The sequence below is a fragment of the Vidua macroura genome, chromosome 6, assembly GCF_024509145.1.
Source record: "Vidua macroura isolate BioBank_ID:100142 chromosome 6, ASM2450914v1, whole genome shotgun sequence".
NCBI classification, from domain to species: Eukaryota; Metazoa; Chordata; class Aves; order Passeriformes; family Viduidae; genus Vidua; species Vidua macroura.
In genome coordinates, this window is record NC_071576.1 from 6540197 (window position 1) to 6559486 (window position 19290).

General features: G+C 42.3%; 1 protein-coding gene across 1 annotated transcript in view; it reads right to left on the reverse strand.

Annotated features, from left to right (window-relative positions):
• KCNH5 (potassium voltage-gated channel subfamily H member 5) overlaps positions 1-19290 on the reverse strand; it is a 148591-nt gene that overhangs the window by 103220 nt on the left and 26081 nt on the right. The window contains exons 5-6 of the mRNA XM_053980361.1: positions 7016-7131; positions 2667-3059 (exon numbers count right to left, since the gene is read on the reverse strand). Coding sequence (XP_053836336.1) covers positions 2667-3059; positions 7016-7131 — 509 coding nt within the window. The remainder of the gene's footprint in view (positions 1-2666; positions 3060-7015; positions 7132-19290) is intronic.

Here is a 19290-nt window from a genome sequence, read left to right on the forward strand (position 1 = left end):
TGAACTCATTTTCTGCAGCTTTATCTGAAATGCCACAATTATCAACTTAACACTTTTATCCAACACCCAGGGCCAAGATAGAGAGCTAAAACCTATCAGAATCAAGAGCTAAAAGAACTCTTCTCTCCCCTACTTGCCTTAAGAAGTAAACATCCACTTTCTAACGAGAAACATTGCTTTTAATAAGAATATCTCTCCCAAATAAAGATTATGGATTTACTTATTCTTTACAGTGTTTAAACACCTGCTGCTGGGGAGCCAAAAAGTTAAATCCCATGCAAAAAGCACCAGTTAAAATAAATGTTAAAAGCCAAATGAATATAAAGAGCATTAATAACTGCAACTACCCAGAACACACCAACCAGCTCAAAAGACTTAAATGTCACAAATCAAGACATATCACAAAAAAAATAAGATCTCCCCTGAAGGACAGGGAAAAGAGAAAATGTAGACCCAGGGAGGAAAGGCTGACTGTTTACATACCTGTTTTCAAAATCACTTCAATTCTTTTCAGACACAAGGGAAAGCTGGAGTTGGAGGGGTGGGAAATCAAGTAAATATAAACTGGTACCTGCTGGAGGCTCCAGAGCCATAACACAGCACTTCAGGACAAGGGAATCTTACTGTTGTCTCCTTTATTAAAAAGGAGTTAATGTTTCATTTCTTTGAAAGCAAATGACAGCTGCTCTAGGATCACTGGAATTCATGATACCTTGCTTTGGTTATTACATTTTGATTAAAGTTTGTCACTTTAGGTGTGTCTCAATTATAATGCTCTGTGGCAAGATTCTCTCCCCTCACAAATATTGCAGATGATTTATTTCCCATGTATAGGTTAGAGCAAGAGGTTAATCTCATCGTATAAATCTGTCCTGCTTGGGCACAGAAATTTTCTGTTTGTTTTACATATTAAAGCACCAAAAATCTGGAGATAATGCTGCATTTTTTATAAAAATCAGGTTCCTCTGAGTCTGAAACTGGTTACCTTAAAAAGATGTATTACATCTACAACCTTGCTATTATCACCTTCTTACACAGCCTGACTGTACAACCTGGTTTCAGATGGGCAACCCTCATAGGATCTTGAATTTAAGCTGCAAGTATTATCACTTCTGTCATATTTGCTATAAATAAAATGGAACAATGTCAAAAGATGCTACTCAGCATGCAGAGGCAGGGATGGAATTTTAAAGGAGCTCTACAAAATTTGCAGCAAAGCCTGCATTAAAAAAAAAGAATGTAGGTTTTATATAGTGAGGACATATAAGTGCAGAATTGAGAATTAAAAAACAAACAAACAAACAACCCCACTAAACGGTGTTCTAAGAAAAAACTGTTAAAATGTTCAAAAATGAACAGAGGCTTTTTCATCTGTTTATGGCCCTGAAGATAAAAAGCTCTAGAGAAAAATTAAAATAAGCCCTAAAGCCATTACAGTTCCATTTTAATAATGAATTTCTGTACACTGACTTGTGCATGCATTATTTGTTGTAGTTATTGCTTGTTTTCTGTATTAGCTTAGGCCGCAAGCTCGACTGCATAAATGTTAACACACTTAGCAGTTAAAAAGCTTTAATTCAGCATCCATCTACCATATTTATGTTCTCTCTCCTCAAACAGTTTTTCAAATTTTAGCTGCAGGTGAAGAATTGTACCAAAAAAAATGGAAATAAATCTCCCTGTCAAACAAACAGTTAAAAGGGCATTAAAAAAATTACAGCCCGGTTCAAAAGGTAGGATTTAAAAAAAAATCCTAGAGTGGGATTTTAAAAAATGTTTATTCAGAGCCATTCCTCGCTTTCATATAAGTGGCAAATTTGTCACCAGCTTCAGCCAGAGCAAATACAGAACTGTAACCAAGGCCTGCAATGGGCTGGAGCTGCCCAAAGACTGAGGTTGGAAGGAAGGTTGTGACAGGGGACATCCCAGCTGGCCCAGCCCACTTTGACAGGGATTTGCACCGATGCTTTTGGATGACATTCAAGCCATTCTGAAGCCCCCATCTCTAAAAAAACCATCCACACATGGTACTGGAACCCTAAGACACCTTTCCACTCACACAGGAATGTCTTGCTGGTAAATCCCAGCAGCTCAAGGCCACTCCCCTGTATTTGCACAGAGCATGAGTTGCCTCACTGGGTGATTCCTTAGGTTTTAGCTTTTGTATTTTTCAGATTCTGTGCTGCTTTAGTGTGTAGTTCTGAGCTTCATATTAGGGGATGGTGAGCTCTCTTCACAGAGAAGGGAGACAAAACAATTCCTTCTCCAGCTGGGGACCAAGGACAAATGATCCAGATCTCAGGCCCAAAAGCACAAACAATGTGGGCTGAAGAGAGAAAAACAAGAAGGATGGGACTTAATGGGCCAAAGCTGTAATTGGACAATTAACCCCAATATGCAAATGGACCAGAACTTAGAAAAGTGTGAGAGCCCCGTGACTGGTTGTCCATTTTGTGACCATTTTGGGTTCACCTGGGGTGTAGCCCTGGCTGGGCTCTTGTGCTGCCCAAGACGGATCTATTGAGGCCTTTTAATAAATCCCTACTTTATCCTTTAACTCTGTCTAGGCTCTGCTCTAGGTCAGCCTTCACAAGACACGAGGGAACAAGTTTCTAAATGAATCCTTAATTAAAACAATCCTTTTGAGACAGACTACAGCCACTTACCTCATCCACATTCTCAAAGGCATTGATGATGTCATATGGTAAACAGGACAGAAGATCAATCACAAACCACGTCTTCAGGTAGTTCATCCGAATGAGCTTGGGATCAGATATAACCTCTCCCCCAGGGCCAACAAAGGTGGTGTGAAAGTTCAAAACAATGTCAACCAGAAAAATAACGTCCACGACGCTGTCCAGCACCAGCCAGGCAATGTTGTTCTGCTTTGTCTTGAAGGACACGTTATATGGAACCATGATTGCCGTGTAGAAGGTTAGAATTAAGATGACCCAGTCCCAGGTGGTCTTAAAAGCACAATAGTGGAGTATAATGTGTGGTGGAGTCTTTGGAGCTTCTTGCTTGTACTGAGGAAGAATATCAGATCCCAGCTGGAGAACCTGTAAGAGGCAGAGAGGCAAATGTTACTGTTTTCAGTGAACAGGATCCAGTGAGGGGTCTTACAGATTTCTGTGAGGTGCAGCAGAGATGGGACTGTGCTCGTTGGGCATTGCAAGGCAACCCACAGTTTCTAAATAACCTGATTTATTTAAGATGTGTGGAGGCAGCTATCACTCAATGAATGGGAGCAGCATGGAATCTCAGGATATTCCTGCAAAAAGATGGACTGAGGGGAAAGCATGCCAACAGCAAGGGAAGAGAGGCTCCATACAGAGGTTTTGGGTACTGCCACACCAGCCTATGCTTTGTAGTTTATGAACACAGAACCATAGAATGGTTTAGGTTGGAAGGTACCTAAAAGATGATCTATCTCCAACCCTCCTGCCACGGGTAGGGAATCTTCCACTACATCAGGTTGTTCCAAGCCCTATACAACCTGGCCTTGAACACTTCCAGGAATGGGGCAGCCATGGCTTCTCTGGCAACCTGTTCCCGTGCCTCACCAGCCTCATAGGAAGGAGTTTCTTCCTAACACGTAATCTAAACATGAATACTCATTCAGATTTATAATAGTTTCAAGACTAATTCTTTGTGCCTGACCTCGTTTTAAATCACTGCTGAGCCAGAGCAGCACCCTATCAAAGGTGAAACAGACCCCAGCTTTGCTGGCCAACCTCCTGAAATGAGGCATCATGTGAACAACCTCTCCCTAAAACCCTGCCAGTATCACACTTCTTTCGTATTTTCTTCAAAAAGTTGTTGCTCCCACAAGCTCTATATCACTAGTGGGTTCTCCTTTATTTCCTGTAATTACTTCTCATTTTTTCTGCATTGGACTATAATCTCCTGCTTGCTCACTGCTATAAAATTGTGGAACTGGAAACACTGCAAAAACAAAGCCAAATTCACTTAAGGCATTCCCAGCTAATCTAATTACCTCTTATCTCAGTCCAACACAAGAAACAAAAGCACAAAGGAACACACTCGTGGCAATTTATTGCACTGACAACTGAAAGATCCATTTGGGGATCTATCTGGGGATCTGATGTCTGTATGGGATAAAATAACTAATTACAGCAACATTAAAACTCATTTCAGCCCTACACCTGCCCCATACTGGGGGTGATGCACCATATTTCCAGGGACAGTTGGATTGAAAACAGCAGCCTCAGATGTGTAAAGTTGATGAAACACAGAATCGTTCCTCAATGGAGAGGAGTAAATGGCTCTGAATAAACTGGATAATAACTAAGAATATGAACTCAAGCACCACAGACAGGGATTCTCCATTAATTCTTTGCAGTCTTGTCTTTTAGATGTTTTTAAGAGAAAGCTCTTACTGAGATCAGACAGTAAAAATCTGGCTGTGCTGAAAATCTGTCCTCCAGGAAACACCAAGGGACAACAACAGCAGCCTCCCTCAGTCTGTGATGGGGGATGTGGCTTCCCAAGATGTCAAATCTGGGCCAATGTCAGGCTGAAGGGATGCAAACCTGCTTCTGCCTACCTGGTCCCACCCTCCCTAAGTCCATTTTTAGCAATCACAATCTGTAGGGAAAGTCAGTGAAGCTGACACAACGAAAAACTAACTTGTTACGTTAATTAGTCATTTTTTTTTTTCTACAGGGTCAGCAGAATTGCACAAATTTATCCCGTGGCCAGAAAAGCACTGCCACTACACAGGCAGCAGTGAGAGAGCAGCAGAGACCTCCAGGAGCCCGTGGCTGCTCCCTTTGCCAACAGCCTCGTATCACACCAGCCCCAGTGTAACACAAAGCCCTCTGTGGAGTGGTGTGGTCCCAGTGGCTCTTGTCAGAGACAAGCACAGATGCCAAACCCCTGGTCAGACCTATAAAAACATCAAACTCCAGGTGTCCCTCCCCCAGTGCCCAGGACAGACTCACTGTCAGCACTTCTATACTCCTATAACCACTGCAGCACACTGAACTCGGTGGATCCATGGGGTTTTCCCTGGAATTAAAGCAGCAATCGATACAATCATTTTTTCACAGCAGCCTTGTGAAAATTTCTTTCAAAGCAAAAATTTTCACCTGCACTTAACACAGCATTTTGGCTTTGCCTCGTAATTCGGTTGTTATCTCCAGGTATCTCTTTGGACACATCAGTTTCTAACACTTCACTGATAAATCAGCACTGGGACTTCTTCCCCTTGTTTCTTCAGGCCTGTTTGTTCCCTGCCTTGTTCACTGGGGCAGGAGCTGGAAATGTCCTCACTAGAGCTGGAAAAATAAACTACTTAGTGCTCAAGCAGAATGCGATTAACATGTGCTTGATAGTTCCCTGTGCCTCTGGTAGCGGAGTGCTTGGGAGCTCCCACGATACTGTAAAAGCATAATTATTATTCTTAACATAATCTCATGCTGAGTTTGACATGGTGAGTGGGTGGCAAGTGGCTGTGGAGACCACTGAACTATAATGATTATTTCTTTCATGCTGCATGGATTTTTAATCACCAAAGAATACACAATATCTTTGTTAGTCAGCTGCATTCACCACAGACTGTCTGAATTATTCCTGTGTACAGCTAATAAAAATGACTGGTAACTGTTAAGTCTGATAAGGTGAGCAGCACATTCTGCAAGGGATGAGCTATGAAGATAATGCTCCTCCTCAGATACAGAAATATGGGAACTGGGGCCTGTACAGCGATGGTGAACCCCCCCCTCAGTCTGCCTTCCTCACAGCACTTTGCCTACAAAGCACTTTCCAGCCATAAACTGCATTTAAGAGAGGAGTTTGCAGACTCTCCAAGTAACTACTCCTGAGTACAACCTCATCCCAGCTATTCCTGAGCACACCTACTGCCTTACCTGAGGTTTTGCTGCTGCCTGATCTAAATCTCCCTTGCCATTTTTTTCCCCTCTATCTATAGTGGTCCTGGTGAACAATTTCCTCCCTCATTCTATGCAGCTGCTTTGGACTCCTTTGAATGTTGTTTCTACATCTTCTCCAGTCTTCCCTTCTCCAGACTAAACCAAGAATGGCTGTAACTGGACTTAGAGGACACTGAAACGCCATGAATTTGAAAAGGGTGAGGTGTCAGTAATGCAGCATTTATCCAAGCTGTTGGTATGGGATCATTCAAGGGAAAACGCACACTGCCAACACCTGAAAATTGTGAGTTTCCATTCTGATAATTTGAGATTTTTATTATCAAAGTTCACTAAAACCGGAAAGGTAATGAAACCAAAAAAAACATTTAAAAAAAAAACCCAAAAAAACATTTAAAGCTGCTATCAGTTCTACAGGATAAGTTCTCTGGCACAAGGGCTGTCTTTTTCAGTAGCTCATATATTTTGACCCTGTATTTTTGACCAATTTATTTTTCATTACCAGTGGACATGAAGATGAAGGCAGTACCTCTGTTTCATAAGTTAACCTGACGGTATTCACTTGTTGCACCACCTGCACTGTTAAGGAGATATTTGCAACCTGACAAAGAATTCTTTTCATTCGTTCTGAAAAGTGATGAGGGAAATATTGTAGGAATGGCTTTGCAGGGAAGTCAAGATCAGGCCATGGGGACCCAGACAGGGATGCTTCCAAAGTGGTTTCTCAAACAATCCCATTTTTCCAGGAGAGGGACTCAAGGACATCAAACCTGGTTCCATGTCACTGTGAGACAGCACAGTAGAGAAGCACACTGTACACCCCGAGTTAAGGAATGACCAGGAATGCACACACTGAGGACTGCGTGCACAGAAATAGTGTCATTTAGGTAAAAGTGACCTACAGAGAATGCTTTTATGACCTGTCCTAAAAACACGGGCTTGCCACGTGGTGCTGCTTTGCAACGAGTGGAGGCAAGGCTGAAAAAATCAGAGACGGGGAAATATTTTCCTCTGAGAATATCCTTTCCCAATGGGAATTAGGGTGGGTTTTCTTCCCCACCAGAGCCCCAGGAAGGGAGCAGGCTGGTGTCCACCCCACTTACTTCAGCCAAGCGGGAGTGCTTGTGCACCACCTCAGCCTTGTTCATCGGCGTCAGCTGCTGCAGGACGCTCCGGCTGTTGGTCAGCGCCCGCGTCAGCCGGGCAAACTTGGTCCAGCCTGCAGGAAAAGAAGGGAACCGTGTCAGAAATCACATCAGAACCACTCAGGCCTCACCCAGTGCTAGTAAAGCTCCTTTCTGCTCGGCAATATTCATTCTCAGACCTGAATGGTTTCTCTAAATTGCCACACAGAGCAGCTTCAGGCTCCGGGCTTAAAGACCTTGTAAAAGAGGAAAAATGCTGCTCCTTCAAGGCAACACAGGTAAATGTGAAAAGAATCAAAACATTCTTTTTTCTGCCTTCTGGAGACATTGTGTTAGAGGGATGATATCCTGTTTTCAGCCTTCTGGGGACATTCTCTGCTGCTGAAATCTAATTCTAAGCCAGTGAAGTTCATGCAAAGGTTTCCCAAGCCTGCAAATCCTGCTGAAGGAAAATCCTTTCCACCTACAGAAAGGCCCCTGCTGAGTGAGGACCACTGGAGCAGCCCCAGAAATCTGATCCTTAAGTCTTTACTGGTTTTTGCCCCAGCTAAATTCAGGGACAAAAATAAACTGGAGAAAAAAAAAAAAAAAAAAAAAAAAAAAAAGGTTGCACCAACAGCAATGCTTCAAACTGAAAAAAAAAATCATTAAGCATTTAAAGTCAGATTAAGAACTTGATTTTAAATGGCATTAAGAAATAAATTCAGCTATTATACTAATGATAAACATCTGCTTTAATTGTAGCCTGGGACCCACACACTGAGCTGCCCATGAGGAACATTTTTCCTGCAGCACCCAGCAAGGAGCACTTTGTTACTGACAGCAGCACCAACCCAGGGACATGTCAGCAAGTCATTCCTGCTGGAAAAACACCCCAGTGTTTGTGATTGCGTGAATGCATCAGTGGATGGGGTAGATGGGTACAGCAAAGAAAACACCAGGATTTTCAGCAGTGTAGCACCTCAGTATTAAGCAGGAAAATTGAAAATCCAAGTATCTTTAGGAAGGAAACATATTCCCAAGGACACAGAAGCAGATGCTGAACATTCAGTTTAGCCAGGTATAATGTCATTGTTTTATCAGAAAGTTGTGGATAAAATATCAAACAAGTTACAGACAGGAAAGGGGTTCAGGAGAAGGTTTAACTTTCATTTAATTTGAATGCTGAGTAGGTGAAAATTAGGGAAAATATTCATATCTGAGAAAGGAAACACAGCATTTCTACATTAGAATCATCACAGAAACACAGAATGGTCTGGGTTGGGAGGGACCTTCAAGACCATCTCATTCCAACCTCCTGCCATAAACAGGGACATCTTCCACCAGACCAGGTTGCTCCAAGTCCCATCCAACCTGGCCCTGAACACTCCCAGGGATAAAGAAGGCATTTTTAAATGCCTTTTGCTGATAGGAGTCAGGGACTTGGAATGTTAAGGGAAGCCATGAGGGAGACGAAATAACGAGCAGGGAACAGAAAAGACAATAAAACTTCAAGAAAAATTATGTACAAACCTGGCTTTGCCATTTACCACATACATATCGCATTCACACAAATGTAAATCCATTGTTCATCATTTAACAATCAGAACAGCTTAAAATACCATGACATGCCACCAGCAGTGCACAAACATTTGTGTCTGGCTATTTATACATGACCTCAAAAATGCACATAAAAAATTCACTGGGAAAAGGTAAAAAATAGAAGCATTTTATTAACTTTTCAAATGTAAACTTTAAATGTGAGCTTTGGATATGTCTCATGTTTCTGGAGCTTACAGGGATATTCAATTAGGAATATGCACTTTCTCTATTTATCAAGGTCAAGGCAGACTACAGCGATCTGTGAACTATTAATTTCTAGAAAAAAATCTTTGCGCTTTTCCTTTTCCTAATTGTCTATAAAACTGCAGGAATGAGACAGCTTTAAGACAGAAGTCAGAACTGTTCTTTATTTTTCTAAACCAGCAATTTCAAAGACCAAGTGAGCCTTGTAACAGCATTGTGACAGCTCTGCCCCAGCATTTCTAGTAATTGCTGGAGGCCACATTGCACGCAGGTGATTTATTTTGGGTCACTGCAAACACACAGCAAGAACCAGGGAAAAAGAGCAGCTCTCCTCCAAGAAGGTGTTCACTCACTTCCAGACCTGGGCAGGTACTCACACACTCATGTATTCAGTCATGGTCCTCTTCCCCTGGAAAAATATTTCCCTGTGGTCCATAAGGACAAATATGGGCCAGTCCCCAATCTTGATTTTGTCATCCTTCCTGACAACTGATATGAGAGTGATGGAAAAGTGCTCAGCAAAGACAAAACCATCACAGACAAACTGCTGGGTGCAGCCCAAATCACCCCCATTTGTCACATCTCGGTGTTGTCAGCTACTCCAGCTCCTGACAGGGACATGGGGATGTCCAGCAGGGAGAAATGAAAAGCCCTGTACCTGAGGAGGTACAACCCCATGCACCAACACATGCTGGAGAGTGGTTTGGCAGAAAATGGTGTGGGGATTCCCAGAGGACCGAGTTGAATGCATCCATGGTGGAAATTCTTGGCTGAATAAAACACAGAACTGCCAGCAGGTCCAGGAGGGTGATCTCTCCCATCTCCTCCTCATTGGTGAGGCCAGTTCCTGCACTACTGTGAGGAGGATTTGGAGAAGAGTCAGAGGCTGGCAATGATAGGAGATGGCTTCATGCACTCTCTAGAAATCCCCTGTCATGGTGCTTTGCAGGCTGAGAGATTCCTCTCATAAAAATACGGGGTTTAAAATGCCTCTCTTATAAAAGCAGAAGTGGTAAGAAATCCCTTGTCACTGTTCTAGGTAAGAAAAGCTTCTGTCCTGCATTAACCTCAAATGCAGAATTCCTGGGGAAGTTAGGGAAGATGAAGCAGTAAACTGCATAATAGACAACAGCAACCCTTTTGCTGTAAAAATAGAAAGAAAGGAAAAACTAAGATTTTTTTCAAATCCTTCTTTACCACCAGTGAGATCATCAATGTCATGTAAAAGAAAGAAGCCACGCATTTTAGCATTCAAAGTTACCACTCTGCTCATCTGCTGTGACCTCTTCTTTTCACAGGACAAACCATTTCATCGTGTCCTTTCTCCACCAAGACCAAAGCTTTGCTTTGTGCCAGAGCAGACCTTCTGCAAAACCCTTCCAGCCTCATTTAGAGACTTCACATTTTCACTTTTCTTTCAGCCCTGTGAAGCCCATGATTCTGGAAGCACAGAATACAATAACATGACTTTTTTTTTCTCCAACTCAGCACGAAGCCCAGCATTATTTTACGTGCTCCAATGTACCCATCTGCAATAGTGTGAAAAAAAGTACCAGGTTCTTTTGTTTCCCATTTACAACCCAAGAGAATTAAAAACACAGCAAGAGCAAGATGCTGGGTTATGAGTGGGAAGGTGAAATGTATACAGGCTGCCTCATGTCTGAAATAATCTGCACAGGGTACACTTCTCTCTTTCTTGACCTTGTTGTAGACTAGACAAGTTCAGAATTATATTTAAAACCAATGTGTATGTTTAAATAGACCAAGGAAAATTTGCATCACTGCCTACTGCTGTCAATGTTTCTTCAAACGATTCTCTCCTTTCTTTTCCTCTTTAGACAGACACTTGAAAAGAATGATAATTTTATCCCAAGTTTTAGTGACCGTCTGTCCTCACAGATATTTTCAGTCTGGAAAGAGTAAAGGAGATGCACAAATAGCAGGTGCAAGAGGGGCAAAACCAAAAATGTACTTATGAGAAAATGCAACTCTTTTGATGAGCTCTCTTCAGCTCAGCTGGATTGCATCTTTTTTCCACAGCACTGCCTGAAAAACAGCACCCTGAACTTGCACCACTGCACTCAGGTTCTTGGGAAAAAAAGCATCATCATTAGATCACACACCAGATCAGGCCAGCAGCTGCTTCTCCTTACAAGCTAAACTAAGTTAAACTGAGTGTTCCACACAAAGATGTGAACCACCTCGAATGGAAAATTCTGGAGTAGCATATAAATAAAATTATTGTTTCCCCTGGTTCTCTTTAATTACTTTCTTGTCCAGGGACAAAATAAGAAGCATTTGTTCCCCTGCTTTAAAAAAAAACCCTCATGACCTGCATTCAATCTCAGAATCCAAAACAATGATCTCTTAAACAGGAACCTAGCAAAATATTTGCCTGTTTCTAGCCATTATTCAAAGTAAAATTACTGCATTCTCAGTAAACTGAAGGTTTAACAGTTACAAGAACAGGACATGAAGAAGGCGAGCTGGCTGATAGACATGGCCTAAACTACTCTCTGCCTTGGCCCAGCTGGAATGCTGCCCTTCCAAGCTGGCAACTTCCTTCTTCCTCCATGCATTTTAGACACAATTAAATATTTTACATCCACTATTCTCCGTGCCTTTTGCCCTAAACCGGACTGCCAATTTGACAGCCCTCGGACTGTGGGTCTAACTGAGACAGAGATGACTTTGTGATGTCCTTCACACAACAGCTGAGCCACAGGTTTCTCTGAAGAGAAATAAAAACAGGAATACCAAATTAATTTTTTAAAAAGGTATTTTTTCTAAACCTTAGATGCTGTGACACTGGTTGAAGCTGTTGATGCTGTGAGAGGATGCCTGGAGGAGTGCAGGAGCACGGGGGGGAGGTAGGGAATAGTCAGGTGAAGCAGACAGAGCACCCAAACACCTCCTCAGAGGAGGAAAAGCATTCCAGAAGGGTCTGAGGAGCTCATTTAGCCACTCAGTGGTTTATGAATGTATAGATTCATATACCACTACAAAAACTACATGGCTCCTGAGGGGGAACTGGTATTTCAAGGTTAGAGCTCAATCCTTCTGTCCCTCCACCACCAGAAAGTCCAAATTATCCCACTCACTACAGGCACTACGTGCCTTTCCATCAGCTCCTCCTCCAACAACAGCAGTATTATGCCCACACATCTTTCTCCCTGAGATCCCAAATCCATCATTCTGTTTTACACTGGACAGCTGGGATGGGCACAGCTCTGTGGCAGCTGCTCTGCACAAACCTCCCCTCCACTCCTGCACTCACTGCTTTCTGTGTGCAAAATCCTTTCCAGACTCATTTAGAGACTTCACATTTTCACATTTCTGCCAGCTGCACCCTTGCACTGCCACAGGGACCTCCCTCTGCCCTTCTGGTCACCAGCCTGCTCCCCAACAACACACCCTGCAGATGGATCCAGCACACAAACACCCCCAGCCACCTCCAACACTGCTCCTCTTCTCTGCTGCCTTCCCTGGGCAGGGACAAACACCAGCCAGGTCCAAGATGTTGATGCAGTGTATGGCAGAGCATAAAAAAAAAAAAGCCCAGAGTAAAATCTGTCCAAAGAAAGTGCAGCAAGGGAGGCTTCCCCAAGCAGGAGTGATGCTGGAATGGATGAGACAGAATCATTGGATCATTTAGGTTAGAAGAGACATCCAAGACTCTTTCCTAAAGGTTATATGGAGACAAAACTTTGTAATCAGAAGGATTTCCAAGCTCACAAAGCTTACAAAACAGAAAATATTTTCAAGTATAACTAAATGCAAGTGATAAAACCTTTAGAACTCTGACCATAATTTAATTAAGAGTTGAAAATTTGCAGTCTCTCTGACTGGGTTTGTGTACAGTTCCAAATGCAGATCTAACCACCCAGCTAGCAGCCACACTGAAAAAAAAATATTTAGTTCTTAAACTGCATTATGTTATTTTAAAGCTAAATTCATACATCAGAGTTTATGAAGAGTTTAAAATCTCAAGGTGAAATGTTAATGTCCTTTATGGTGCACTTGCTCTGAAAAACCTCAACATGACTAGTTCCCCTAATAAAGCATTAATGTAGCTCTACTGAGTTGCAATTAACCTTTTTGTCAGGTTTTGTCTGGTCTTAAATAATGATGACTTTAAATCAGTGTAACAGGGAACTATCCCCTACCTAAGACTGCAGGGAATACACTTGGGTTAAGAATTATATTCTGTGTGGAGGGCAATTCCAGCAGTGCTTGTGTGGATTCCTGCCTGCAGGAGCACAGGGAACAGATCCCAGCCATGGAAAGATTGTTCTGATCTCATCGTGAAGCACTAAACAGTTAACATGCAGAATGTTTAAATAATATATAATTTATGACTTACCCACAAGAGCAAAGAATGTTTTGCAGTGCTAACTGCTCAGAGTTAGGAAGTGTGGAATTCAATTGGTAACACAGAACATCCTTTGGCATAAATAGTTAGCATGGATAAATCCAAATTATTTCTACACTCTCAAGCAGTAAAATCATGACAATGGCTGGCTGTTTGCTCTTTATTGCAGGCAAAGTAAGTCTGAAAGAGTTCACTGTCTCTTTGAAAAACTTGATAATCCCAGTATTGGGGTTTTAGAGACAGAGGGGAATAAACAGGATTCCTGAATAAACAGATTAATAGTCAAACAATGTTCAATCATTTCCATGGTGCAGTAAAAATATTTCTGGACTTAGACTCTATTAAAATGAAATTCAAAATATTGGGATAAATTTCTGGAATTGAAACTCTGTGTGTTCCACTGTCTGATTATGCACTGCACTCCTGGGATAATTTTTACATCCAACCTCCCTTCTTGCTCAGTGTTGTCTTCCCAGTTACCATCCACCCACTGCAACTGCTGGGGAGCTCAGTATGGATGAAGAACTAATGGGTAATCTTGGGCATATCATTTTACCTCTCTGAGCTTCAGTTTCTCCTCCTTAAAATGAAGATAATGCTAATTACCTAATTTGCAAGCCATTTTGAGATCTACTGATAAGGAGAGCTAAGATTTATATAACTCTATAGACCACACTAGGCATACATTTTACAATTACAAAATATTTTTTAAATTTAATTCTCAAATAGCCTTAAATGTACAGTGCCCAAATTCTTACATTTCACTTTTCTGCAAATAAGGCTAAACTTTATACACAAACACAGGGCCACTGGGGAATTAGTTCCCATAAGTGTACAAAAACAGGCGCAAATTTTGGTAAGAAGAAGGGGAAAAAAAGAAAATACTAATTACTGTAAATGTCAGTTAACTGGCTTTTACAAGTTGGTCAGATAGCAAAGTGCTCATCCCATCACATCACCTCATCCAGGTTCTGCATTTGAATCACCCCAGAGACACAGAGAGGCCAAAGCCTCTTGCACAGCAATCTTCACCAAATTGACACTTGTGTGACACTCTCAACGAGACATTGAGACCACACAGTTCAGTAAATTCAGGTTAAATGAGTGAAGAATTTATTACTTGGCAGGTATCAAACAAGGAGCAGTGGAAAATAGTTAAAATTTATTTCTGGGATCCTTCTGGGCACCAGTGGCCAGGCATCCTACTCAGTGCTTGCCTCCAGGGTTTGAAAGTCCTTATAAAATGACTGATAGAAGTGTCAAATGACAGGAGGATTGGAGGAATGTTAAAAGCACTGAGGACAGTCAAAGAGGATGATGTGCTTGATGACTGAGCACGTGCCATGAAAACATGTTTTAAATTGAAAACAGAGAACTGTCATCCAGAGAAAAGCAATGAAAATTGTAACTCCCAGCACGGGAGGGGGAAATGTCCCAAGCAAAGAACAGGTCTGAAAAGGATTCAAAGGTCTTGGTAGATGAGCAATTCAGCATGTAACTGGCTTTGGCAAAAAGTCACCTGCTCCTTGGATACATAACAGTAAGAACTGGGCTTGGAGCCTGAGCAATGAGCAATAATGAGGAATTAGCTGGAAACCCACCTGGCCACAATAATTGCTGCAGAAACCCACTGGGGACCTGGGAGGCTGAAATCCAGGCCACCACAGCTTCATCCCTACTGCTGCCAATGAGCTGGATTAAAGGGCAGCTAAAATATCCATGTATCTGCCATCACCAGACCTCCAAATTCAGTCTAGACAGAGGTTTAAGGAGCTGAACTCATTTAATTTATCAAAGGAAGGCACAGTGATGAGCTGATTATATGTGCAAATGCCTTAGTGGGACTTTCTTAATACAGTGGGAAAAAAGACATAAGGTGCCACTGCGAGAAGCTGAAGCCAGGCTAATTTGACACTTCTTTAATGCCAAAAGCCTAATGGAGAAGCACAAAACATTGTAAGTAATGTAGTGGATGCTCAGCCTCTTCTAAATCAATCCTGGATGCCTCCCCGGAGGGGATGATTTAGTTACACACAAGTTCATGGGTTCAGCCGAGGAGCAACTTAGTGAAGTGGAATGCCCTCTGTTACACAGATCAGACTTTTAAACTGCACTACATTTATACTTATTATTTTAGATTTGCCTAATGATGAGCGTTCAGTTTTCTACATACAAAGTGTATCCATCTACAAACAGCTTCTGCTTCAAAGATCAGCTTCCAGTTTAATTCAATCTCTCACAGGGTTAGATTTCATTTCAATGGGATTTCATTTTCATTGCACATTAAACTTCCAGAAATTTGCAGACAGTTAATGTGCATTGATGGGTTGCTGACGGAGCACACGAAGGGCTCCAAAGGCTGTATCAGATTCAGAAAAAAGTACTTCATTTCTGTGAAAAAAACTAAACAACCCTGGATTTGGAAATTCCCTTTTCTTCATCATGGTGGGTCTCCAGCAGCAATAAAGCAGAAAAGGATACAGAGGGGGAAGAGGCAGTGAAAATAAGGCCTTGGAGCATCACTCCTTGAAAGAGAGGAAGCAAATCTCTCTGTGACTGTTCAGCCTGTGCAGTGTCTGCAGAAAGTGCCAGCAGCACACCACTGAACACATAATAGGGATGGATAACAGGGATGCTTGTCCTGCAGGAACAGGAGAAAAGCAGCCTTGGAAGATCTTCCAGGTTACTGGCAAGCTGTGCCTATCTCAAATGGATGGTTTAAAATACTACCTAAAATAGTCTTTTATCTGAATGTTATCTAAATTCTAGAAGAGTTTATCTCTCAGCAGCATTGCACTGAGTTGCCTGTTGTGGCACTGAAAACCCACCTGGTGTCCTGACAAATGCCCATTCTGTCATATCCCCCTCCCCCACCAAAGTCCTTTCTCCCAGCCCAGGAGTCCCTGGATGCTGCACTCTAGACCCAGGGGAGAATGAAGAACTGGAGGTGATCTTGCTGCCTGGAAGGGAGGGAAACTGCAGATCACAGCAAAAGGAAGCAGCATGAGAACAAGTGGGTCTCTATTGTGACCCTTGTTATTACAGCCACAGAAAAGTGCAATAAAAACATGTTAAGGATATGCAAATTGTAACCTATTAAATTACTGTGATGGGTTACTGTCAAGGTGATGTACTCAACAGGGTACACTGTGCTTCAGCTAAAGGTAGAAACCTTATTTTCATGCTCTAATCCCTCCACCCACTTCCTCTATTATCACCAGGATGGATACCCCCTCAAGGAAAAAAAGGTTCCCATGTGCAACTAGTTATATATGCTTAATAACTTGCACTTATTAAAGATAAAAAAGGATCAGAATTATAGGCTTAGCAAGGCTTAGCAAGCCATAAGTGCATATTTCTGCAACTACTACACTTTTTATAGCCCTGTCACACTCTGAGATAGAGTTGTATCATTATATGGAGTTATATAACCATAAAGAGTTATATCACTGGAAGCATTACAGCATTGTCCCAGACAGACTTGATTATCAGAGTCTGGCTCTATCAAGTGAAAAGGAAAAAAAAAAAAACCAAAACAACTTCAGGATCCTGCTGTGCCATTTCCTGATCCCATCTGTTAACAGCACACCGTCCTGAGTTGTAGGGGGCTCATTAACACAACTTTGCATCCTGATTCTACATCCCTTCATTATTCACTAGACCTTCCCCATCACTACAGATGTGGCAAGCCTGATGTTTCACTCCACAGAGACTCCAGATAACCAGTGAGAATCCTAGCCAACAAAAAATTCTAAGTTTACATAGAGGCCATGTTTTTTCTTCACTGATGATAACAAAGAGAATAAAACCATTGCACAACTAGGTGAAACTCCACTATTAACCAAAATTGCTGATTTTTTTTTTTTTCCTATACTTAATTTTTTTATTCCATAGAATCTACTGCAATCCTGGCTTCAAAATGTGTTAAAATTTTAAGTGGCCCTATTCACCCTTCTAATAGTTAGGGCCTAGAAAAATGGCTTAATTTTTTTCCTGACAAATAAACAGAAGATTATTACCACTGTGTGTCTTTGGAGGAATTGAAAGTCTTCAGATGTTTTTAAAAGGCCATTGGGTAAAGACAGAATAAAAGCTCAGCAAGCTGATAAAAGCATCCAACTGTGACCTGACAATGGTACAAACATTAAAAAAAAAAGATCCTTTGAGTTTTATTCACCTAAAGAAAATACATAATAGGATCTTTCACATGCTTGTAATGGTCTTCCACCTCTGCTGTGCACGGCCTCGAGCCAGGAGACCTGGGGATCTGGCCCTCTGCCACCACAGGTGGGACCTGCTGCTTGCTGCTGAATCCAGCTCAGACAAATACTCCTATTAGCAAAGAGGAGCAGGAGAAGGAAAGGAGAGATCAGACAAGCACAGCACAGCTCCTTAACCAGAAAATAAAGCACTGGCCCAGTGACCACCAAGGGCAGCCGTGGCCTCCTGCCTCACCACGAATTCTCACACCTCTTCTTCCACGCTGCCCACACCCACAGCTCATCAGCCACTGGCTCAGGAGCTGGGCACTATAAATCCAAAACCAGACCAATGGAGGGGTTCTCTCTATCCTCCAGACCTCCACAGCTGCCGGTGGCAGCTTCACTCAGGAGGGAACACATCAACCAGGAGGCTGAGCCTTCCTTCCATCATCATTTTTGCTGCTTCTGCTGGAGCTGCTGGGGCGGTTTAGACACTTTTGACTGGTTAGACACTTTCTGAAGTAATTTTCCATTTACAAGGAATGGCTTTACAGCACTTTTTGGTCACTGTTTCATTGCCATACATCATAGGTCTCCCACGCATCACCCAGCAATAATAGACTGGAGCACAAGTAACAAGAAAACAAGCCAGTCCAATCTTTAGTCAGCAGTTGACTGCCTGTACCCTCTCAGAAAACAAGGGTTTTGATCTCTGTCACTGTATTTTATGAGAGGAAGGTGGCTTTTAAATATCCCTTCTCTCAAGTCTTGCTTACAGTCCAGTAAGTTTCAACAGCTTTCTGGTCTGCAGCAAATTCACAGACCCCTGGGTGAGCCTGGGAAAAATGTTCATTACTTTTACTCCCTCTGGCAAGCAAAGCTCCCTCCTCTTCCTCCTCCTTTCAGCATTAACAGAGCAAGCGGTGAGCACACAGGCAAGCAGAGACACACCATCTGTCACAGTGTCCCAGACCTCTCTGACTCCCTCTGCTCGCACGGGGCTTGTCCCCGTGAAGTCAACTGCATTTTTTGCACTCAACAAACACGTTTTTAAACCCACATCAGGAAAAAGAAACCCCACCTCACCCTGGCAATGTGCTTTGTAGTAGGACAACTGTTTCATTTGTCTGTCTTGTTTTCATAAACCCAGCAAGCTGTTTGACACTTTTGGGCAGATCTGCATCCTCAGCATCACTCTGTGTCCCCCAAACCTGCTGCTCCCTTGGCAAGGTCTCCATGAGATGCCAACCCCACTGCAAGCAGATCTGGCCAACCCAGCCAGGTATTTCCAGGAGTGGGGACACACACACACACACTCTGCAGTGTAGATACAAACAGTGCCCTTATTTAAATACCTCACAGGAGCATGACATACTGAAGCTTCACAACAAAGCAACACACCTTTGAACAGTGCAGAACGTTTTGGTATGGAGAAATTATTGCATAATGGCATCAATATTTTATTCCTGCTGAATTTTTTATCTCAAATTTACTGCTCCCATAAGTAACACACAGTAACTCATCTGCACCATAGTTACTCATGTATTATGTATTGCATGGTCCTGGCAGAATTTCTTAAGAAATATCCTTCATTTAAAAAGGGGGGGGGGGGGGGGGGAATAGCCCTTTCAATGGCATATCCCAGCACTCAGCAGCAGCATTTTATTGAAACCCTTTTCCACAAGACTTTAAAAACTCTCCGCTAAATTTTAACGTATGTGTTTATCAATCTCATAATTCAAAAAGAAAGTGGCCTGGCAGCTTCTAAGCACATTGTAATGTTATCTGCAGGGACAATGAATTATGTATCTCTCATAGCACCATGTCTGACACAAAACCACTATGATCCCAGTGCCGTGGGATCCCAGAGACCC